Source organism: Vidua chalybeata, chromosome Z, assembly GCF_026979565.1.
Source record: "Vidua chalybeata isolate OUT-0048 chromosome Z, bVidCha1 merged haplotype, whole genome shotgun sequence".
Taxonomy (NCBI): domain Eukaryota; kingdom Metazoa; phylum Chordata; class Aves; order Passeriformes; family Viduidae; genus Vidua; species Vidua chalybeata.
The window spans coordinates 61,277,049-61,296,623 of record NC_071570.1 but is presented as its reverse complement, the minus strand read 5'-3'; the positions used below and the strand labels follow the sequence as shown (position 1 = coordinate 61,296,623).

Here is a 19,575-nt window from a genome sequence, read left to right as displayed (position 1 = left end):
ATCCACTGGGGGAAAAAAAAGGTGGTTGTGGTATTCTAAATGTCAGATTACATCCAGGTAGGAATGCTTGGCTCCTCCCCCTGGGCAGAGCATCTCCCGATGGGATTATGTAATTTTATCAGTCATGCAGTGAGACTCAATGGCCCATTAACAGAAGCTATCTCCTCGCAGGGAGGATTGGTTGTAGAACAGATAAAGAAAATTGCCCCATCTGGTTTTAACAGGTGGCCCAATTAACAGAAGATAACTGCCCCACCTCTAACAGATGGCAATAGAAAACACACCCCCAACCACATCTTGCATTTGCAACTCAAGACAACTTGTGACCCCACAGGGGACTTGCACTAGAACAGCCTGTTCCTGAAGGACTGACCCAGTGGAAAAGACACACACTGCAGCAGTTCGTGAAGAACTGTAGCTCATGAGAAGGACTTACATTGGTGAAGCTAATGGAGGACTATCTTCCATGAGAAAGACCCTTCCAGTGAAGGGAAGAGCGTAAGGAGTCCTCACTAAGGAAGGAGCAGCAGAGATGTTTCCTCAAGTCAAGCCTGTTTTGCCTGTGACAGCAATTAGTGTGTAATCCCTCCTTACCCTTACATTCACATGTAAGCCTTTTGTTATATTTCGTCTCCCCTGTCCAGCTGAGGAGTGATAGAGTGTCTTTGGTGGGCATCTGCTATCTGCCCAGGGTTCAACACTGCTGAATACTGAATGGCTTTGAATCAACTCAAGATTGGCTTAGGCACACTCCTCAGCTTAGTCACAGTGCCAGCCCCTTTGGCACGAAGTGAAGGACTTGGCAGAAGCTTATAAATAAAGTAGCTGCAAGGCAAAAAGTGGGAAAAGCCTTAAGGAAAGCAGAGAATAACAACATGGACAACCAAACCCAGTGCAGATCATGGCCACATGCCTTGTGTGTGTTCTTTGTTTGACTGTCCATTTTTGAGGTGTGTTTTTCTTTAAGTTTCTTTAGCTTGCTCACTATTCTCCTCCCTGATCTCCTCCCCTCCCAAGTTGTCAATCCTTCCTTATCCCTACCCCTTTCTCCAGAACCTTCACTATCAATTTTTTAGTAGTCAATGCCCCATTTGTTGCTTTGTATTATTCCCCTGCCCTGTTTTCCCTGATAGGTTAGTAGAATGTTAGTCCTGCCTTAAACTCCTCCCCAGCTGTGCCCTCATTGGTTAGTTGTCCTATACCCCTCTTCCTCAGTTATAGTATAAAATCCTCTGTATATTCCCTAGTCTGGTATTGGGTCCTCATGTCATCCACACAGTAAATCATTCCAGTTCTACCCCAAGATCCATGTCGCTGTTCTTTGTTCCTGCGCTGGGCCACCAATAACTGGGATCTGCAGGGCTCGCAGGGGGAATGTCGCACCCTTCTGTCACTAACACCCAGCACACCACTGAGTGCTGTGGCAGTCCATCATCGTTTCTGAAGCATATGCTTCGATATTACTGATTGAAACCATAAACTTTTCCTTTGGTGATGCTGTGCAGGAGAGATTGCTGCAAGTATGTGTTAAATTGTTTTTTCAGTTTAACAGCACTAGCAGTTATTTTTCAAACCAAACATTCAGTTTAACATAATTAATAGTTAATGTGACATTCTGATTTTAATAGTAAATACATCTCAGAACTCAACTTAGTGTAAAATATTTTAAAGAAAAAAACCCCAAACTAATAAACATTTCAAACAATGCTTGAGTTTTGAGACTGAATACTTTTTTTACAGTATGCACCTTCTGAAAGCAGAATCATCAGAAATACAGCACATCCTTTCTCAATAATAAATGCTTAAAGGCAAAACAACAGATAATACCAGAAAAAGCTGCTCCCAAATCCTGGATCTTTCAAATCCAGGAAACAGTTTCAAACTCAAAGTTTTTTTCCATCACTGATTATTTCTCCATTAAAAAAATAATCCCAAAGGAAGCCTATTTAGCAAAATTTTCTCCTTTCTACAGCTCTGACAACTGAATAACTGTTCCAGTGGCGATAGTACCAAAAGGAAAGTCTGTAGACATCCTTCTGAATCCAGGAGTTTTGGAAACAGTTCCTCAATACCATAAATTAACATTTTTATCTCACTACTTTAATGTGACAATATTTTACAAATGGAGCCTCACAACAGGTATGACGAGGGCAAACTTTATTTCACTTATTTTTATTAATGGATTTGGGATCAGACACAACAAGGATGAACAAAAATGAGTCCATTAGGAGAACATTTCACATTTTTCATTCATTCATTGCACAGAATATAGAAACCATCCTGGAACATGTGTTTTCTTTTCAGGATTCTCCCTTTGATAAGGACATGTTAACCTTCAGAAAACACATAGCTTCTATTCTGGCACTCACTCTAGCCCATTCTGTGCTGTACAAGGTAATAGCTTCACAGGGAGGGCAAACACTGTCTCCACATCAAACCAGGCCTAGTCTCAAACTGGGATGGTCTGTAAGAAGATGGGATCAAAGCCTGGATCTTCCTAGTAACAGTAGTTTATTAATGAGTCAGGAGAACATTCCAAGCTTTTCTGGCTTTGGTTTTAGAAAAATGTAACGACTGTTCTCAAGATCGTTGTGAATTATACCCACCCTTGCAGATTTATCAAGTGCACAGTGAGAAGACTGATCAGCTACAAAGATGCTAAATGGACCTAACCTCTGAATTTTGAATGGTCTTCAGTATGAATTTACCATTAGGTCACATGGAGGTTGAGAGACTTCTAGGCATGTACCAAGGTGCAAAACTAGGCACACAATAAACTTAAAAAGTAGTTCTTTTTTTTTTTTTTTTTAATAAGAAAATAATTTTAAAAGGAGAAATAATTTTTAGAGTTCCAAAAAAAAAAAAAAAAAAAAAAAAAAAAAAGACAAGGAAAAGCTTGCCAGTTTCAAGAAAGGGTTTGTAAAGTGAGGTATAATCTTTATGCTTCTATGGAGGCTGGAATATTGCTATCTTCCTTGGAGCTACTGACTCCAACAGCAGACAATATCATCTTCATAGGTTTTGCTAGTTAAGAAAAAGAAAGAAATCTGGATTAATTAATCAAATTAATAATTAATATTTTTTTAACTTTATGTGAATTTTTTGTGGACTGCATCATGCATAAGGCCTGTAAAAGGTTAGTGAAAGCTCCTGATACTTCATGTGTGTACAAAGTCTTCACTGCCTATTGTTGATCTAAGATGGTAAGACCTGATTGTCTTTGCAATGATTTTTTTAAATCCTTTGTCAGGATCTATAAAACTTTTAATATTTAACTAGAAAATAGCTCGTTTAACAAATGCAAAAACTTAAATCCTGAAAAATAACTAATATTTGGTTAACTAAACATCTGAAAAAAAAAAAACCCTGCTAAATATTTTTGGCTAAACCTCATAGTATGTTCTCCATTTACATAAAATAAAAATTAAGGTTTTAATTTTTTTTTCATTTTAAAGTTTTTTGATTCTGACAAAAAGGCTTCACAGAAAAATGACCGTTTTGCAAAAATGCAGAGGCCAGAGACTGGTGAAAGTCAGTGTTGGCATTTACCACCTTTGCCACAAGGTGGCATGAAGCGTATTCTTTAGGAACACAAAAGTAAAATTAATACACTATGAGAAGTATTAAAAAGAGCAGCAGAGGCTGAATGTGTATGTGTGATTTTTGGCAGGATGTGGGAAATGTATACATATACATACGTAGATTCTTCTGCAGAGCTGTCAATCTGAAGTTTAGTATGCATAACACGATTAACTAAACCATGTCAGCTTGTTCAGTGGTCCAGATTTAAATCACATATAGGCATACACAAAATATGCTGATGTAGGAGATGGCTGGTGTCTTAGTGAGAGGGGAGGTAAGACAGGGCTATGAGGTCTGCAGGGTACATACAGGGGATAATTTGCAGCAGCTTAGCAAAGTATTTTATTCTTCTTCAACAAGTCTGGAATAGGCAAATGCATGCAGTACACAAAACATACTGCACGTACCCCAACTATGTAGGATGATTCTCTTCCTTACCTATCTAGATTAAAAAAAAAAAAAATTAAAACCCAGATTAATATCCACTGGAATAACAGATTTGTATCTTCAGCTTCCTGGAAAATGCAATGCTCTTTATCATGTCTGCAGATTTATCCTTGGGCAGGTAAACATTAAGAACCAGCCCAGAATTGGCAGGACAGGAGATATGACCCCAAGCCCTGTGGATGAAAGCTGCATCCCACCTGGCTGCCAGCTTTCTCAAGTCCTATAGCAACTGGAGACCATGGAATTGTGGCTTCTATGACTCATGGAAGATACAATTATCTTTTAAATTACAGAATAGAAGAAAAATGTGCAAATAAACACATGCAAGAGACCACCTGACTTCTGAAGGCATGAGAGGAACGGGAAAAGCACTGTCAGAAGAGGAATTAAATCACCTCTGCTTCTCTTGCAAGTATTCTTTTTATGGTTGGACTTCGGATTTTGAACTTCTTTTCCAGCCTCAATGATTCTATGATTCTGTGACCTAAGGAAGTATGAATGCTTACCATAAGATGATGCAAAAGCATAGAAAGTCCTAATTTATCCACAAGACACTTGAACCCCTTTGGCCACAAAAAAACACATGAGAATATCCACCAGCCAAGGAAAATGTGACTTTTTTTACGTGAGAAAAAACAGCAAGAATACGCAAACACTTTCAAAACTTAACTGTTGGCATGAAAAGTTAGCTGTGTATCTCAGTTTAGTCCCCCCAAATCATGGTGTCTTGGGGGATGTCATCCACCACGATCATACTTCTCACTGAAAATTTGGTATCAGCAGGGAAGTGTGCAAGAATTAGCAAATGTAGCATTAAATAACCAAACCCAGAACATTTACCAGAGAAACAGCACTATCAAAGTAATAATAATGAAAAAACAAAAAAATCAACAGTTGGAAAGATTTCCAGGGAGGATTTGCAGCAATGTTATTTGTATTACTGGGACAGTCATTGGTACTGCCATAGTTAGATTCAGATGAATCAGTACTGATTTTCAAAGGTTAACAGAGAGTATCCTCAAGTAGTACAATCTATACTACCCTTAAAGCCAGGATTGCTTTTTCTTTCTTTCCATGTTTTTCTATCATTTCCTATCAAGCTTTGCTCACTTCTGCCCCATCTTTAAGACACACACACACAGAGAAAAAAAAACAAAACAAAACAAAACAAAATAAACCTAACCAAACAAACACAAAAAAACCCCAAAGCAGCAAAATCCTACCAACCAAACCCAAAACCCAATGACCAAGAGAAAGAAGATTTTGCCAGTTTCAGAACAAGGTCTGTTAAATGAGGTACAACTTTCATGTCTTCCTAGAGGCTGGAATACTGCCATCTGCCTTGGAGCCGCCGACTGCGCTGACAGAGCATCACCTGCGTGGTGTCCGCCCAGCCGAGCAGCAGCACTCACAAAGGCCGCCGCTTCGAGCGCGGCGCTTCCCGAAGGCGGCGGCGGCGGAGGAGCCGGGGCTGCCCCGGCGAGGCGGGGCGGCGTATGCGTGCCCGCGCTTGTTTGTCACACGGCTTATAAGGCGGGGCCGGCGGCGGCGCGGCAGCGCCTTTGTGGGGAGACGCCGCGTCGGCACCAGCGCCGCCCGCGCCGGGGCCGGGGCTCCCCACCGCCCCCATGAGCCGCCTGTAGGGTACGCGCCGCAGCACCCCTACGCCCTAGGGGCTCGGGGTTGGTTGGTTTTGGGTTCCCCCTTCCTTTTTTTTTTTTTTTTTTTTTTGGTCTTACAGTCTATTTTTGTACATTTTGCTATAAAACCATGGTGCTGGGAAAGGTGAAGAGTCTGACGATAAGCTTTGACTGTCTGAATGACAGCAATGTCCCTGTGTACTCTAGCGGGGATACAGTCTCAGGAAGGGTCAGTCTAGAAGTAACTGGGGAAATTAGAGTGAAATCCCTTAAAATCCATGCGAGGGGCCACGCTAAAGTACGCTGGACTGAATCGAGGAATGCTGGATCCAACACTGCCTATACACAGAACTACACCGAAGAAGTGGAATATTTCAACCATAAAGACATCCTGATCGGCCACGAGAGAGGTAAGGGCTGCCCTTAACTGTGCTGCTTTATTTTTTTATGGAAAAAAAGCACGTATCCTTGTATCACCCCGGTTTAGTCCAGTCTTTAATGGGCGCATTGGAGAGCGGGACATGCCCGGGGTCGTATCTTGGCGATGGAGTTACATATAGGAAATGCGTTTGCAAAGTACCTGCAAGCAAGAGGACTCCCTTTGAACTACTTGCCCTTCAGCACGGCCATATATTAATAACTTTTTTTCCGAGTGTTTTACCTTTTTTTTTTTTTTTCCTGGTGACATTTAGTACGATTTGCTGTTCCGTGGGGAAAAACAGCTGTAAAATTACAGCCAGATGGGCAGTGGACTTTATTGGCAGAATCCTAACTGAAACACAGTGAAAGCTTAAAAAACAGACTTTTTGACACATGCGGGGTTCTGCTGATGCTGTTGGGGTGATAATACAATGAATTTTTCAGGACGGCTGATTATTGGCAGATAAAAGGGTCTACCTGGCTTATTTTGACATATCACCACCTCACGTGCAATTTTTTCCTCGTTTCAATATTACCCTCGCGCTGGTAAAAAGCTTTAATTGCCTTGGGCCGCCCTTACACCCCGCTGGGCAGTGGGGGTCACCCCGATGTAAAGATGTGTCCGAAAAGCCCTTGATGAGGAGGAAAAGGAGGGGGAGGGGAGAGAGAGGGGGGAAGCGATGTTGCGTAATGGAAGCATCTCTCCCAAAACTGGGGAGAGGAGAACCTCCTGCTCCCCACTTCCCACTCGAGCCGCTGTGGTGTCCCCACGAAGTGCAGACCCCTTCCCCTGGGAAGTGGAAGCGCCAGGGCCCGGGGGTTCGCTGTGTTTTTTTATTTCTTTCTCCCCCAAACTTCGCAGCCTTTGTTCGAAGCGGTTCAATCCTGTTTGGGACCGGCTTTGTAGGAGGGGGGTGGGCCGCCCGCTCCGCGCAGATTGGCCACACTCGTCAGGTGGTGGCGATGACTTAATTCCCCAGTGCAAGAAAATAATGTTAAAACCCAGTTATGTAATTTTTTGTGCTGCTTGTTCCCCCCCCTTTTTTTTCCTGAATATGCATCATATACACAGCAGCGATGCGATATTTACTGTTCTTTATTAAAAAATAATAAATGTAATTTTTTAACAACTCCGGGCGGCACCGAGCCATTCACACAGTATACCCGAGCTCAAAACCGTAGCAGAACTCGGCACTTTTTTTATTTGCTTCATGTCTCGCGCACACCGCGCTAACGAGGTGACTTGCGGCTCCCACCCGTCTCCTGCCACCGCCTCAGAAATCAGTCGCCTGAGCATAACTTCCCGCACCTCCGGACCGCGGGTTCCAAGAGCGTGGAGACGGAAGTCTGCAGCCACGCAGCAGCCGCCCGTGGCGTGGGGAGCACGCGTGGGAGCGGGTCGCACAGGAGCCCAGTGAAGCCGCTGCCGGCGGCCGCGTTTCAATGACTGCCCCGAGCGCAGGCCTGCGGCCCGGCCGCGCCCCCCGCCGCCCCCTGATTGGCCGGCCGTGGTTTGTTGCCCTGTTGCTAAGGCGATGCCCGCCGCTGATTGGCGGGGCGCTGGCGGCGAGGGTGAGTGAGCAGGTTTCGCTGCCTGCCCCCGGCGGGCAGGGGCCGCTCCCCGAGGCGCTGGCTCGGCGCTAAGCCCCTCAAAGAGAGAGGAGAGGGGGACGCGCGCTACCCTTAGTCTCGTCCCTGCCGCCTCCTGTCGCCGGTCCCATCACCTGAGGGGTCTAGGCCCGGCGCGGGTGGCGGAAGGGTCCGCGCTCGGTGCGGAGCCGGCGGGCGCAGCTCACGCTGCGTGTGAGAACGGCGGGGCTGGCGGCGCTCCGCGCGCGCCGGTTCAGGCCGGTCGGCTCCTGCTCTAGCCCGCGCTGATTGACAGCTCAGCACTTGTTTACCGCGGCGTGGCGGGACTGCTGAGCTGGCAGGAAGGGGGGGAGCCTGGGGGGAGCAGCGCAGCCACCGCCGAAAGCAGCGCTCCCACCCTCGGAACAAAATTAAACAAAAATAAATAAATCACATTTATTTAAAAAAACCCCAAACTCAAACCAACAGTATAAAAGCCCACCTTCAGGCCGACACATTTTCTTGCTTTCTCAGCACATTTTCCCGACCTGCGTTGAGTAATGTTGCGTGCTGAAGCTGGATTTATTTCCACATCTTGCTGATGGGAGGGTTTTTTTTGTTTGTTTTGTTTCATTTGTTTCTAAATTTTCGGTATTTGCACTGCAGGAGGTGGAGCATCGTCTCTTCTATAGGACAATAGAAACTCAGAACCCTCCTGGCATGCCTCCATTAATGCTTCAGACCATCACACATAAGCTGTTCTCTTTCAATTTGTCTCGCTATAACCCCTTTTATAATTCCAGCCCTTTTTGTCTGCGAGGTACTCAGTCATTTTTCACTCAACTTTTATTTTGACCAAGTCAGCGTTTTTCTGGTTTTATGTCAGAATAAACTGCAATTTCCTTGTGGCATTTGAAGCTGGACAAATAATTGTGACCATAAACAAGGGTCAGCATTCCTGGCATAAAACCAGAAAGTATCTGTGCTCTGTCTGAGCAAGATCAAGTTAACCTATTAAAGAAAGAAAAGGTTTAGCTCTAGATAGCATTATTTGGGCAACTTGCCATTTCCTATGCCCCTGAATCTGCTGGGTACTTTCTGGGTGCTGCTTGTATACTCTTACTCCGTTATCATGCCTTTGTATGATTAATGTCTGGACACTGTTGCCAGGCAGGAGATACAAAGAAGCTGAATTTCTATATTTAATCTTAAGCAGCAGACTTGGTAATGTTAATGCTGGTAAAAAGCCAGCTCTAGTTCATTCTGACTAGCAACTGCAGTGGAAAGCAGCATGATTTCCTTTACAGACCTTGAATGGAGGCCTTGAAATGGCAGCAGTTGAAACTATGTCACTGTACAGAGGCAGCGTTATATTAATATATTAACCTCTGCTTCTCTCTAAGATGGAGCTGGCAGTCTTGCCTACCTTTCTGTCAGTCAGAGTTGGTCCTGTGTTCCAGCAGTTAATAACTAATGGACTGGAGACCTTGTTTCTGGGACATCACATTCTTTGAGTGTTGTGATGTGTGAGCAAATTTCTTGTTTTCTTGAAGAGAAGCCCATGCAAGGTATAACACGTATGCAACTGGATTAGCATATTTTTCTTCTTATTTAGATGATGACAATTCAGAAGAAGGCCTTCACTCCATCCATTCAGGAAGGCATGAATATGCATTCAGCTTCGAGCTTCCACAGACGTAAGTACCCGCTCACAGTCCTCCACACAGTAGAGGCTCTGCTGCCCACCCACCTGACCAAAACTCCTGCTGTGGGTGGAGGGGAAACCTTTTCAATGGTAGTAGGAATTGTGCTCATAACATGCAGTAGAGAACATAATCTCATTAAACTGAAGAGGTTGCCTTTACACTGATATACCCATCCTTTATTTAAAAAAAATTCCACAAAAGAGGAGCTCACTGCTGCCCATTTGCACACTTTCGTTTTACCAAGTCTTACTGACTGACTAGATATTTCAGTCTATTATCCCTTCCCAAGAGGAGTGAGGGGAATTTGAACTGTCACTGAAGTCCTGCAGAGTGGCTGAAATACCTTCTAACTCAACCATTTACTGGAGTTATGCAGACCAGCAGAACTAGAGATTACATCACAGTGGAATTGTTTGGCTCAAGTCTGAACAGATGTGGCGAGTTTACTTAGATTTCAACAAAAGAGGAGGTTGTTCTTATTCAGATAGGATCTGTGTACCCAGGGTGGCTATTTATGCAGAATGCCTGGATGGAAACAAACTTAAGAATGGGTGGATAGAGTAAGAAGAATTTTTCTATCAAATCCCATTTGTTTTAGAATACAAAGGCAAAGCAAGAGTAAGAGTAGAAGTTTGTTCTGGTAAGATAAAAATTGTGGCCCCACTCCTGTCTGAAATATGTAATGTAGGCACTGTGTATGTAAGACTGGACATAGTAGAGTTGAAAATACGGAAATGAGCTAAAAATACAAGTTCCAGTAAAATCAAAAACACAGGAAAAGAGGGAGTATGAGTATGGATGAAGTATGAGCCTTTTGCTGTAAAAGGCAAGTAGCGGTCATTAAAAATTTGAAAGTCACTGAAAATCTGGCAGTTTTATGTGAATAAGTTCACTGCCTAATAATAAGGTTGCTTATTAGAGGTGCTGGTTTTAGCAGAATGTGCAGATGTCAAACACTTCTACAGTTTCAAAGTGAATAGCACAGGACTACTGCATTGTTTCAGCAAGATTTTCTGGGAAGACCTGTGAATATGAAGATTTTAAAGACAATTTAGCATTATGTGAAAATCTCAACAGTGAGGCCAGTACTGATTTTCCCTTGAGTTTAAAGGGACATTTAAAAAAACAACAAAAAAATCCCAAACCCAAAACATTAAAAGCATGAACATGAATTGCTTAGCTTGAAGTGAAACAGCCAGATAGCAAAATATCACAAGCATTGGTCAAATCACTGATTCCTTCTAAGTGCCATGAAGGAATAGCTGTTAACCCAGTTTTTAATAATACTGGAAAAACAAAGAGTGATATTAAAAGCCTGAACTTTGATGCTGCCTACTTACTTGCTATTTTGCGTACATAGAGTATTTCCAAAGCTGACGTAAACTTCAGAGCAAAAGTGGAAAGATGTGCATCATCCTTACTGATTTTTCCTCTACAGAATATGGGACAGAATGAAAACCTGAAGTTTTAATTGCATTATTAGGGAAAAAAACTAAACATTTCAAATGTGCAAATACTGAAGTCAAACCTGTAACTGAAAGAATAATACTAGTAAAGCACTACCATGGCTAGTATTACTCTCTAGGGAAAATATGGAAATGTTACAAATACTTTATTTTAATGTATATATAACAGTGTATTCAGAACATAGTAAAATACAAAAAAATCCTTACAAAAATAAAGACAGTAAGTTACAGAAACTACTGTTAATTGGAAATAATTGAACTTCAAAGATACTTTATCTTTCATTTTATGATGCTACAGTAAAAAAGGCAATGTTCACAGGTCTGGAAAAACTACCTGCATCATCTTTCCTCCAGCTTCTAAAATAGACTTCGTTAATTTTACAAGTTTTAGAGTAGTCTGCATAATTTTATATGTGTGCATATATATAAATACATACATGCATATATGTGTACATTCTTAGGTATTAAAAATGTTTTAAGCTGTCTCATCAGGGTAGAAAAAGATTAGAAGGTACTCAAAATAGCCTCTCTTCAGAACTCCATGTTGTAATATTTACTCTGCTTAGGGTGAACTTAACTATGGAAGTGCTGAGTTACAGCTAAAATTAACCTGATGTTGAGCTACTGACCAAGTAAATAATACATAATGATTTACAAAAGGCAGTATCCAAAACTATAATTGGTTTATATTAATAGTAATTCTAAATTGTTAGTCAAAAGGTCATACTTTACCCTAAATGTGGAAGTGGCCTCTTAAGCTTAAAGAAAATCTGAGCTCTCCTGGCATTTTCTAGTACAATTCTTTAATTGATTCCTAAAACCTATGAAAAAATATAGTAGGATAAATTGGAGATGATTTTTTTCTCCCATCTTTAACCTTGAATTTTTCTGAGATACTCTACATTAAGTACTACAATGCATTAAAAATGCAGTTCTATATACTAATCACTGACTTGATCAATTGTATCATTATTAGACAGAAAAACTTTACTCAGTTCTGACCTTTGTGTCCTGCACAGACCACTTGCTACCTCATTCGAAGGCAGACATGGCAGTGTACGCTATTGGGTGAAAGCCGAATTGCATAGGCCTTGGTTTCTACCAGTAAAATTAAAGAAGGAATTTACAGTCTTTGAACATATAGATATCAACACTCCTTCATTACTGGTAAGAATTGACAGAATTATTCATTTTTTGTTTCTGGCATAAAAAAATACTGAAGTTTAATAACTGAAACAATAGCCATATCTAATTTTACCTAATACTTACCTGATACTTAGTTATAGCCAATCTTCTAAATATTACGTTAGTTCTGCAACTCTGTAAGTACTGGCATTTTGAAATCCACGTTTTCCTCTACTTGGAGTTGCTTTATTTTTAAGATACATAAAATGTTCTTGTCAATTTAAATTAATACTAAATTGTTAAGTGTGAGTAAGAAGGAAAATTTCAAGAACTGGTCTTCTTTGATTCTGAATAAAGAACAGTGAAACTTAAAAGAATTAGTGTGACAGACTGCAAACTTAAAAATTCAAAGTAAATAATGTACTGGTGTGCATAATTGATAATTTTCATATGGATAGTTTTCTACCAATGGGGAGAAATCATCACAATGCTCTATAATCTTTCTGAAATGTCGTTTCATTAAAATAATTTCACTATCATAACTCCTTTCAATGAGGATTTGAATTCAATCAGGCCTCAAATTCCATTCCCCCCCACTCTTCTTCAAATTCACCCCCCATGGAGAGGGGGAAAAAAATCTCAAAATCCATTGAAATAGGTTTCTTGTGTGTATGGGTGAAGAATCAGACTTGCAAGGGGACGTTGGCCTTGCACAAATTCCATTAAAATCAAAAGACTCTCATTTGACTTTAATGGGCTTTGGATCAAGTCCTAAATCCTGGTATCTTGTAAAATAACTAAGTCTGTTTAATACAGATGAAACAGGAAATAGCAGGAGTCAAGGTTACAGTACTTTACCTTAGTTGCTGTTTCTGAAATACTGTACTGCATAGAGATAGATGTTCTAGTTTACTGGTAAATTAAATACTTTTCAACAATATGGTGGGATATATAGGCTATAAAGCCTTTCCTTAAGCTGTGCTAAATTTATTTATGTATAAAAATTCGTTTTAAGGGTAACTGCAGTATGACGTATAACAAAAAAGCAGTGTTAATAAGTATGGAATTAGAATAAAGCTTATAGTTTGCTTACAGTGCAATTTGCTTGAGGTTTCTCCTTCTAAATAAAACTAGATATGCTTAACAAAATGCATAGAAAGTATATAATTTTTTTTTTGGTGTTGATTAGAACAGATTAAAAGATTCATGGAGCACTCTATTAAATGGAAAATATTGTTCTTTTCTTGCAGTCACCCCAAGCAGGCACAAAAGAAAAAACTCTATGTTGTTGGTTTTGTACCTCAGGCCCAATATCCTTAAGTGCCAAAATTGAAAGGAAGGGCTACACCCCAGGTACGTAACAGAAGTAATTATAGGAAATGTTTTTCCTTCCCTTTTAAAATGAGAGTGTGTACTTAGCTGCTGTTATATAAAAGAAATACTTAAACAGTTCTTACATTCTGGTTTGCATTAATCTGTCTTGCTATTTTAAACAACTGATCTTGTTAGCTTGCTCTATCTCCATATTGTTAAAGGACATCTGCTTTTATTGGGCCTGTACATTTTTCTGTTAGATTTACCTGATGGTGACCTTACTTCTGCTAGCATCAGTGGATATTGTTCAAAGTGTGGAGCATTGCTAGCAGCATCCAGTGCCTTATAACAGTACACAGTATGTGTACTTCAGTTGCCTTGCAAATACATAGAAAAAGTGAAATGTTGCTTTGTTTCAGGTGAATCAATTCAGATCTTTGCTGAGATTGAGAACTGCTCTTCCCGTGTGGTGGTGCCAAAGGCAGCCATTTACCAAACACAGGCATTTTATGCCAAAGGAAAAATGAAGGAAGTCAAACAGCTTGTTGCCAGCCTGCGTGGGGAATCCTTGTCATCTGGCAAAACAGAAACCTGGAATGGCAAACAGTTGAAAATTCCACCTGTTTCTCCTTCAATCCTTGACTGTAGTATAATCCGTGTGGAGTATTCACTGATGGTATGTTGGGTTGTTTCATAGGAGCATGAGTAGTTTCCATGACTCCTTGCAAATTGTTAACAAAGCATTGTGAACTGCTTACTAGTTACATAGCCTAGCATTAGGTGTCCAGACAAGAATTCTATAAGTAAATTCAGTTTAAATCTTGCGTGTTCTAAGGAAATGTGTTATGAGTACGTGGCATTTCCATGTGTTAGGAATATAGAGCTGCCTTTGTCTTGGAGGGCTATTTGTCTCCACAGGGACATTCCCTCTGAAATGAACAAAAAGAAATTTCAACCCCTTGTGAAAAATTACATGGCTGGAGCTTTTAGTCTAATAATTAGGAAGTGCTCATACAAACCTATTTTTAATCTATACTTTTTTATTGTTCTTTAGGTATATGTGGATATTCCTGGCGCCATGGATTTATTCCTTAATTTACCACTGGTCATTGGCACCATTCCTCTACACCCGTTTGGTAGCAGAACATCAAGTGTAAGCAGCCAGTGTAGCATGAACATGAATTGGCTTGGTCTGACACTGCCTGAAAGACCAGAAGGTAACCTGACAAAACGAGTCTGCTACGATTTTTGTGTGCTTTATTCATTGCTGTCATGCAAACAGACACAAATTACATCCTTCATAATAAGGTCCATAGAAGGTCCTTTGTGGATGTTTCCTTGCTACCTGCTTGCTCTCTGTAGAAGAATGGAGTTCCCCTCTTTGCCTTCCTCTCTCAGGCGTACAGGCTGTGGAATCCAGCTGCTTGGAAGCTGGTACAAGTGAAAGCACAGAATGCCATTGTACGTAGGCAGAATTAATTCTGCCTCCAGTATCCCAACTGTATCCTTGGTTGTAAGTCAGTGTAACCTGTCAGAGTAGCAGTTAAGGTGACATTTATCCTTAGTAGCCAAGACATTGTGAAAGGATAACGTAATCCATGTCAGTGGGAATCTCCTTTGTCAAAGGAGAAGCTCTGTAGCTTCTTTATTTTTACATATAAATATCTGGGGGTTTTAATGTATGAATACCAGACTGATGATGGAGTCCAGAGGAATGCAATGCTCTTATCATTCCTGCCTGTAACAGAAATTCAGTATTCTGAGTATGCTTTAAATTTGAAGGTGATAATTAGGCCACAATGAACACAGGTCTGTCTGATGCTGGATTTGAGCATAACTGTAAAATAAACTATAGCAACCTACCCTCTTTTTCATGTTTAACTGTGTAAAAATCATGGAAGTAATTTATCTAAATGCTGGTGCATTTTACAGTATAAAAGTTTAATATTTATCATATGTTTTGACATGCATAAGAACTTGTTGTTCGAACTGCGTGTGCCTTTTCCCTGCAGCACCTCCCAGCTATGCAGAAGTGGTTACGGAGGAACAACGGCAGTCCAGCCTTGCACCCTTAGGTGTCTGTGATGATTTTGAGAGAGTACTTCCAGGACCACTGTTTGCATACATCCAGGAGTTTCGTTTTCTGCCTCCACCCCTTTATTCAGAAGTAGGTACCTAAAAATATAATTATGAATGCACTGTTTCTCTGAATTCTGTCATGTGGAATAAATGTAAGAAATTGTTTTTACTTTATGAAAACCAGGACAAATAAGCAAAAATATGAAAAGGGGAAAAGGTAACTCAATTTTAGCAAAGTGCAGGCAAATTGCATCAAAAATTTTCCAGGATTCTTCACTATTCTAATGCTTCATAGAGATTGCGAAACTGTTTTGCACTCTCTCGGCAACTTATTAAAGTTATATTGCATTATAGATGTAATACAGATGTAATTAGATGGCGTTCGTGAATACCAGCGTTTCGAGTCTATAGATGCACAACAAACTTTTTCACCTCAATTCTCTAAAAGTACTCTGTATTTTTAGTTCTTTTTATGTATTACTTTCAGAATTTCCATGCAGAGAAGATACAAAGGTGTTCTTTCTGGCTCATGTTTCACTAATGCACAGTTCAAACATTTCTGTTACATTAAGTTCTGTGAAAGTCACTTAATAACTGGGACACAAGTTCAGTCTTCAAAACCTTCAAAAGCTATGTTCGTATTTTTCAGGGAAAAGCAGTGGTATAGGACAAAATAGAGTAGTGTCCTTTGGCTAAATCTTGCCTGGATCCACTCACTCTTCATTGTTTCTTTTCCTCTTGAAGCACTTAACCTGTTAGTGAGTGAGTGGCTTGTTTTTTGTGTCTCTTCTATAACATAAGCCTAGAATACAACTCTGGGGCTTTTCATTTTAGGTACTCTAAATATTTAGAAGTAAGCTTTTCCTTTGTTCAAAAAAAAGTCTTTTTAAAATAACTGACCAAACTATATAGTGTGCATTCAGACTATACTTTCTATTGTATTTTGGAGATCTAAGTTAGAGACCATGTTCTTTACCTCCTTCCTTTTGTTGAAAGGAAGAGGAGGTAATGTGTGGTGCACATGAACTTCTGAAACATTTTATGGGGTTTTTCAGGATTCATTATCAAAGTTTTATCTAATTTTTAGAGATTTTTACTTCAGTTACCTGAGTAACTTTTGGATTGAGAATACTATTTATCTCTGACTGTCTTGGACTTAAAAATTTTGATGTTTGGATTGATTTATTTTCTAGCAATCAGTTCTAAAAATACCTTGGGTTGTTGTGTTTTTTTCTCTTTTGTTTAGATTGATCCAAACCCAGATCAACCCACAGATGACAGACCATCTTGCCCTTCTCGTTGAAAGAATCCATAAGAAGCTGACTTGACTTGGGTTTGGAATCATACCTGCCGTGTTGAAGGTCAAGGCATCATAGTGGAGACACACTTTCAGAGGAAGTGGGCTTATTCTTGCCTGTGTGGTGAATAAATGAAAACAACCTGTGATTATGCTTTGAAGCCTACAGTAACATTGTAGGACTGCTCCACATGCTTGAAGAACTGAGCTTTCCCCCATCCCTTTTAAATATTGGCACATACTAGGAGCAGCCTTACTAACCTACAGTCATGTGTGTCCAAACACTCAAACCACATTAAGAGAGGTTTGGCTTCCTCTTACAATTTGGAAATTTGCACATGCTTATTGCTTACATTGTGCGGTTCAGTGTCACTACAGCTTTTTCTCATTTATGCCGGACAGTTGTTACCCCTTTCTTATGTCTTGTGGTCCGCACAATAAGGAGCAAAGGAAAGCTTTGACAAAAAAGAAAGACAGAAACAAAAAACCCAACAGCAACAGACTTTGACAAATGCACTGACTTTTCTTTTTTTTTTTTTTAATTTAATGTAGCCTGGACTTTACCTGCATATGCACATGCTCAGAATTGTCCTAGTAGGCTGATCATGTATCACCTCTTCAGCTTGGATCCTATTGTGGATTTATTTTACAAACATCAAATGCCTTCAAGCCAATCCTTCTTGCTGTATGTTTTGCAGCCTACTGTAGTAGATAAGCAACAAGATATGGGGATAGGGTGGGAGGGTGAAAAGTTAATAGAAAGAACCTAATAGACTTTGTCAAGATTGTATACTTTCTTGATTTCTTTTAAAAATTTGTTGCCTTTCTACTATTATCGCAAAGCAGCATTTTGTTACAGACTGCCTAAAAATCACTTAATCTCAGGTGAACTCATCACTTGCCAAACTGTTGGAATGCTATTTGTTTTTTTACATTGCACTGTTGAGTTAGTTCTTTTTTTGTTTTGTGTTTGTGTTTTGATTTTTGTTCTTGAGAGGGAGATCTGGAATAAGGACATACACAAAAGTTACAAAACCCTCCTCATTCCCATTTCTCTTTCTGCATTATAAAAAAAATGTTCAAGTTGTGAAGCTCTAAAAAAAAAGGCGTAAAAAGAAAGCAGCACCAGCAGACACCAGTTGTTCCTCAAACAACTATTAAAAGGAAGTGGTCATACACTGTCTAGGATTCACAGACAGATCAATATCTCAAGTGGTAGGGATAGGAAGGGAAAGTAAATTTATTTTTATATATAGCTACTTAATCACCAAAAATTCTATATGTGATGAGTCTAGTAAAAAGAATATTTCAAACTGCAGGAAAAGCTTCTTTTATGCTAAGACTTCAGTTTGTGCACTTTGTATTACCTTCAGGGTTTATGATACTGTACAAGATTAGAAGTATAATTAAAGTGAGAAAGATCAGTGTTACTAGCCATACTTAAATATGAGTTAGCTGGAAGTGCTTTGATAACTGCATCTTCTGTGGCACTCTCAAGAACTTGAAAACAAACAGAACACTGAATTATACCATGAATTCATACAGAATGCAAGGAAACCATATAGAAAGAGCATTTGCCCTTGAGTCTGTCCCAGGAAAAAGAGTGCAACGGAGCCATTACCTGTGCTAACAAATACCAGTGCTTACATGCTAGAGATGTACAATGGAAGTCAACTTTTCTCTTCAGAAACTGTGGAGCACAAATCACTGACAAAGGGACACCATTCTGGTCTTGACTATTTGAACAGATCAAGATCTAATCCATCAAATACCTGTCTCCTTGTGCAGTAAAAAAAACTCTGAAGAGAGTAGGAGAGAGGAGGCTGGTGTTCCTGCATGGTGCTCATTTTTAAAAACCTTTGCCTTGTTTTTAAGGCTTCATAAATGCGACAAAATAGGCTTTTCCATAAGTGGCCTTTATGAGAACATGAAAGATCATTCATGTTTCAAAAATGACAACAGGGTGATAAAATACAAATGAGTCACGTTTTAAGTGATTCAGTTAAAAGGCTTGGGCTTTGAGCGGGAATATTGGCAAGGAAGGAAATTGGATGATGTTACTAGGCCAATTTTGTGGATGTCCCTTCCCTCTACCCTCTCCAACCAGACAATTTTTAAAGCTGATGGGATCGTTGGTATAAAAGGGCATTTGGTGGTTTTACTTTTTTTTCCTTTTTTGTTCTTTTTACAGACTAGGGAACAATTCCTGATACATATAGCATTAAAGTACTTACCACAATACAATGGAAAATTGCGTATGAGGCAGGATTGACCAATATCATAGTAATTGACTTGGCATTACAGCCTTTGTGATTAGAATGAAAAATTGTATAAGCTTATCAAATAAAGACTTCCATTTTAAATTACTCAGAGGCATTACTCTCCCACAAATATTGGTCAATTCTCAGCATTATAAAATTTGAAGTTCACAGTTGAAACCCAGTATTTGGCAGAGAATTCTGAATTAGGAAAAAGTAAGTAAAATCCAAACATTAGAAAAACAAAGTGCAATATTAAATGTTTGCTTTATAGATTATATTCTATGGCTGTTTGTACTTTTTTTTTTTTGTTTTTAGTTTTGGTGCTGAATATGTCCTTGTAGACTCTTGTTTTAAGAAAACTGTATGTGGAAAACAGTTTAATTTTTCCTATTGCTCTTCCTTGTGGAAAATAAACTTTTGTAAAAAAAAGGTTTTAAATGTTGTTTCTATGTGTAAAATAAAAAAAAACCCATGAGTATTACATAATACAGGAACTTACTGCAGGAAAACATGTATTGCTTTCTCAAAAAATAGAGAAAAGCTGTTTCTAGAACTATACTGCTGAGTACCACTGGAGTCTAGTTTTGGGATCCTGTCTCTTATTTACATCACTGAGCTCATGGGGCCAGGTCCCAGATGGGAAATGCCTTTGTAGGACTCTATCACATT

The 19,575-nt window shown here is 39.8% G+C and overlaps 1 protein-coding gene across 2 annotated transcripts; it reads left to right on the top strand.

Annotated features, from left to right (window-relative positions):
• Positions 1-5,611: 5,611 nt before the first annotated feature.
• On the top strand, positions 5,612-19,353 carry ARRDC3 (arrestin domain containing 3). Of its 2 annotated transcripts, XM_053932286.1 has the most exons (8): positions 5,612-6,079; positions 9,274-9,355; positions 11,850-11,997; positions 13,206-13,308; positions 13,689-13,945; positions 14,324-14,486; positions 15,282-15,436; positions 16,595-19,353. In XM_053932286.1, exons 1-8 carry the CDS (start codon positions 5,800-5,802, stop codon positions 16,649-16,651), a joined length of 1,245 nt encoding a protein of 414 aa, XP_053788261.1. In that variant the 5' UTR covers positions 5,612-5,799; the 3' UTR covers positions 16,652-19,353. The 2 variants fall into 2 exon arrangements, with proteins under 2 accessions (XP_053788261.1, XP_053788263.1); XM_053932288.1 differs by lacking the exon at positions 16,595-19,353 and having other exon boundaries at positions 15,244-15,430.
• Positions 19,354-19,575: the final 222 nt, after the last annotated feature.

Coding starts and splice junctions, on each gene's coding strand:
- ARRDC3 (XM_053932286.1), top strand. CDS start 5,800: ATGGTGCTGGGAAAGGTGAAGAGTCTGACGATAAGCTTTGACTGTCTG. Junction 6,080..9,273: donor CCTGATCGGCCACGAGAGAG/GTAAGGGCTGCC, acceptor CTTCTTATTTAG/ATGATGACAATTCAGAAGAA. Junction 9,356..11,849: donor AGCTTCGAGCTTCCACAGAC/GTAAGTACCCGC, acceptor TGTCCTGCACAG/ACCACTTGCTACCTCATTCG.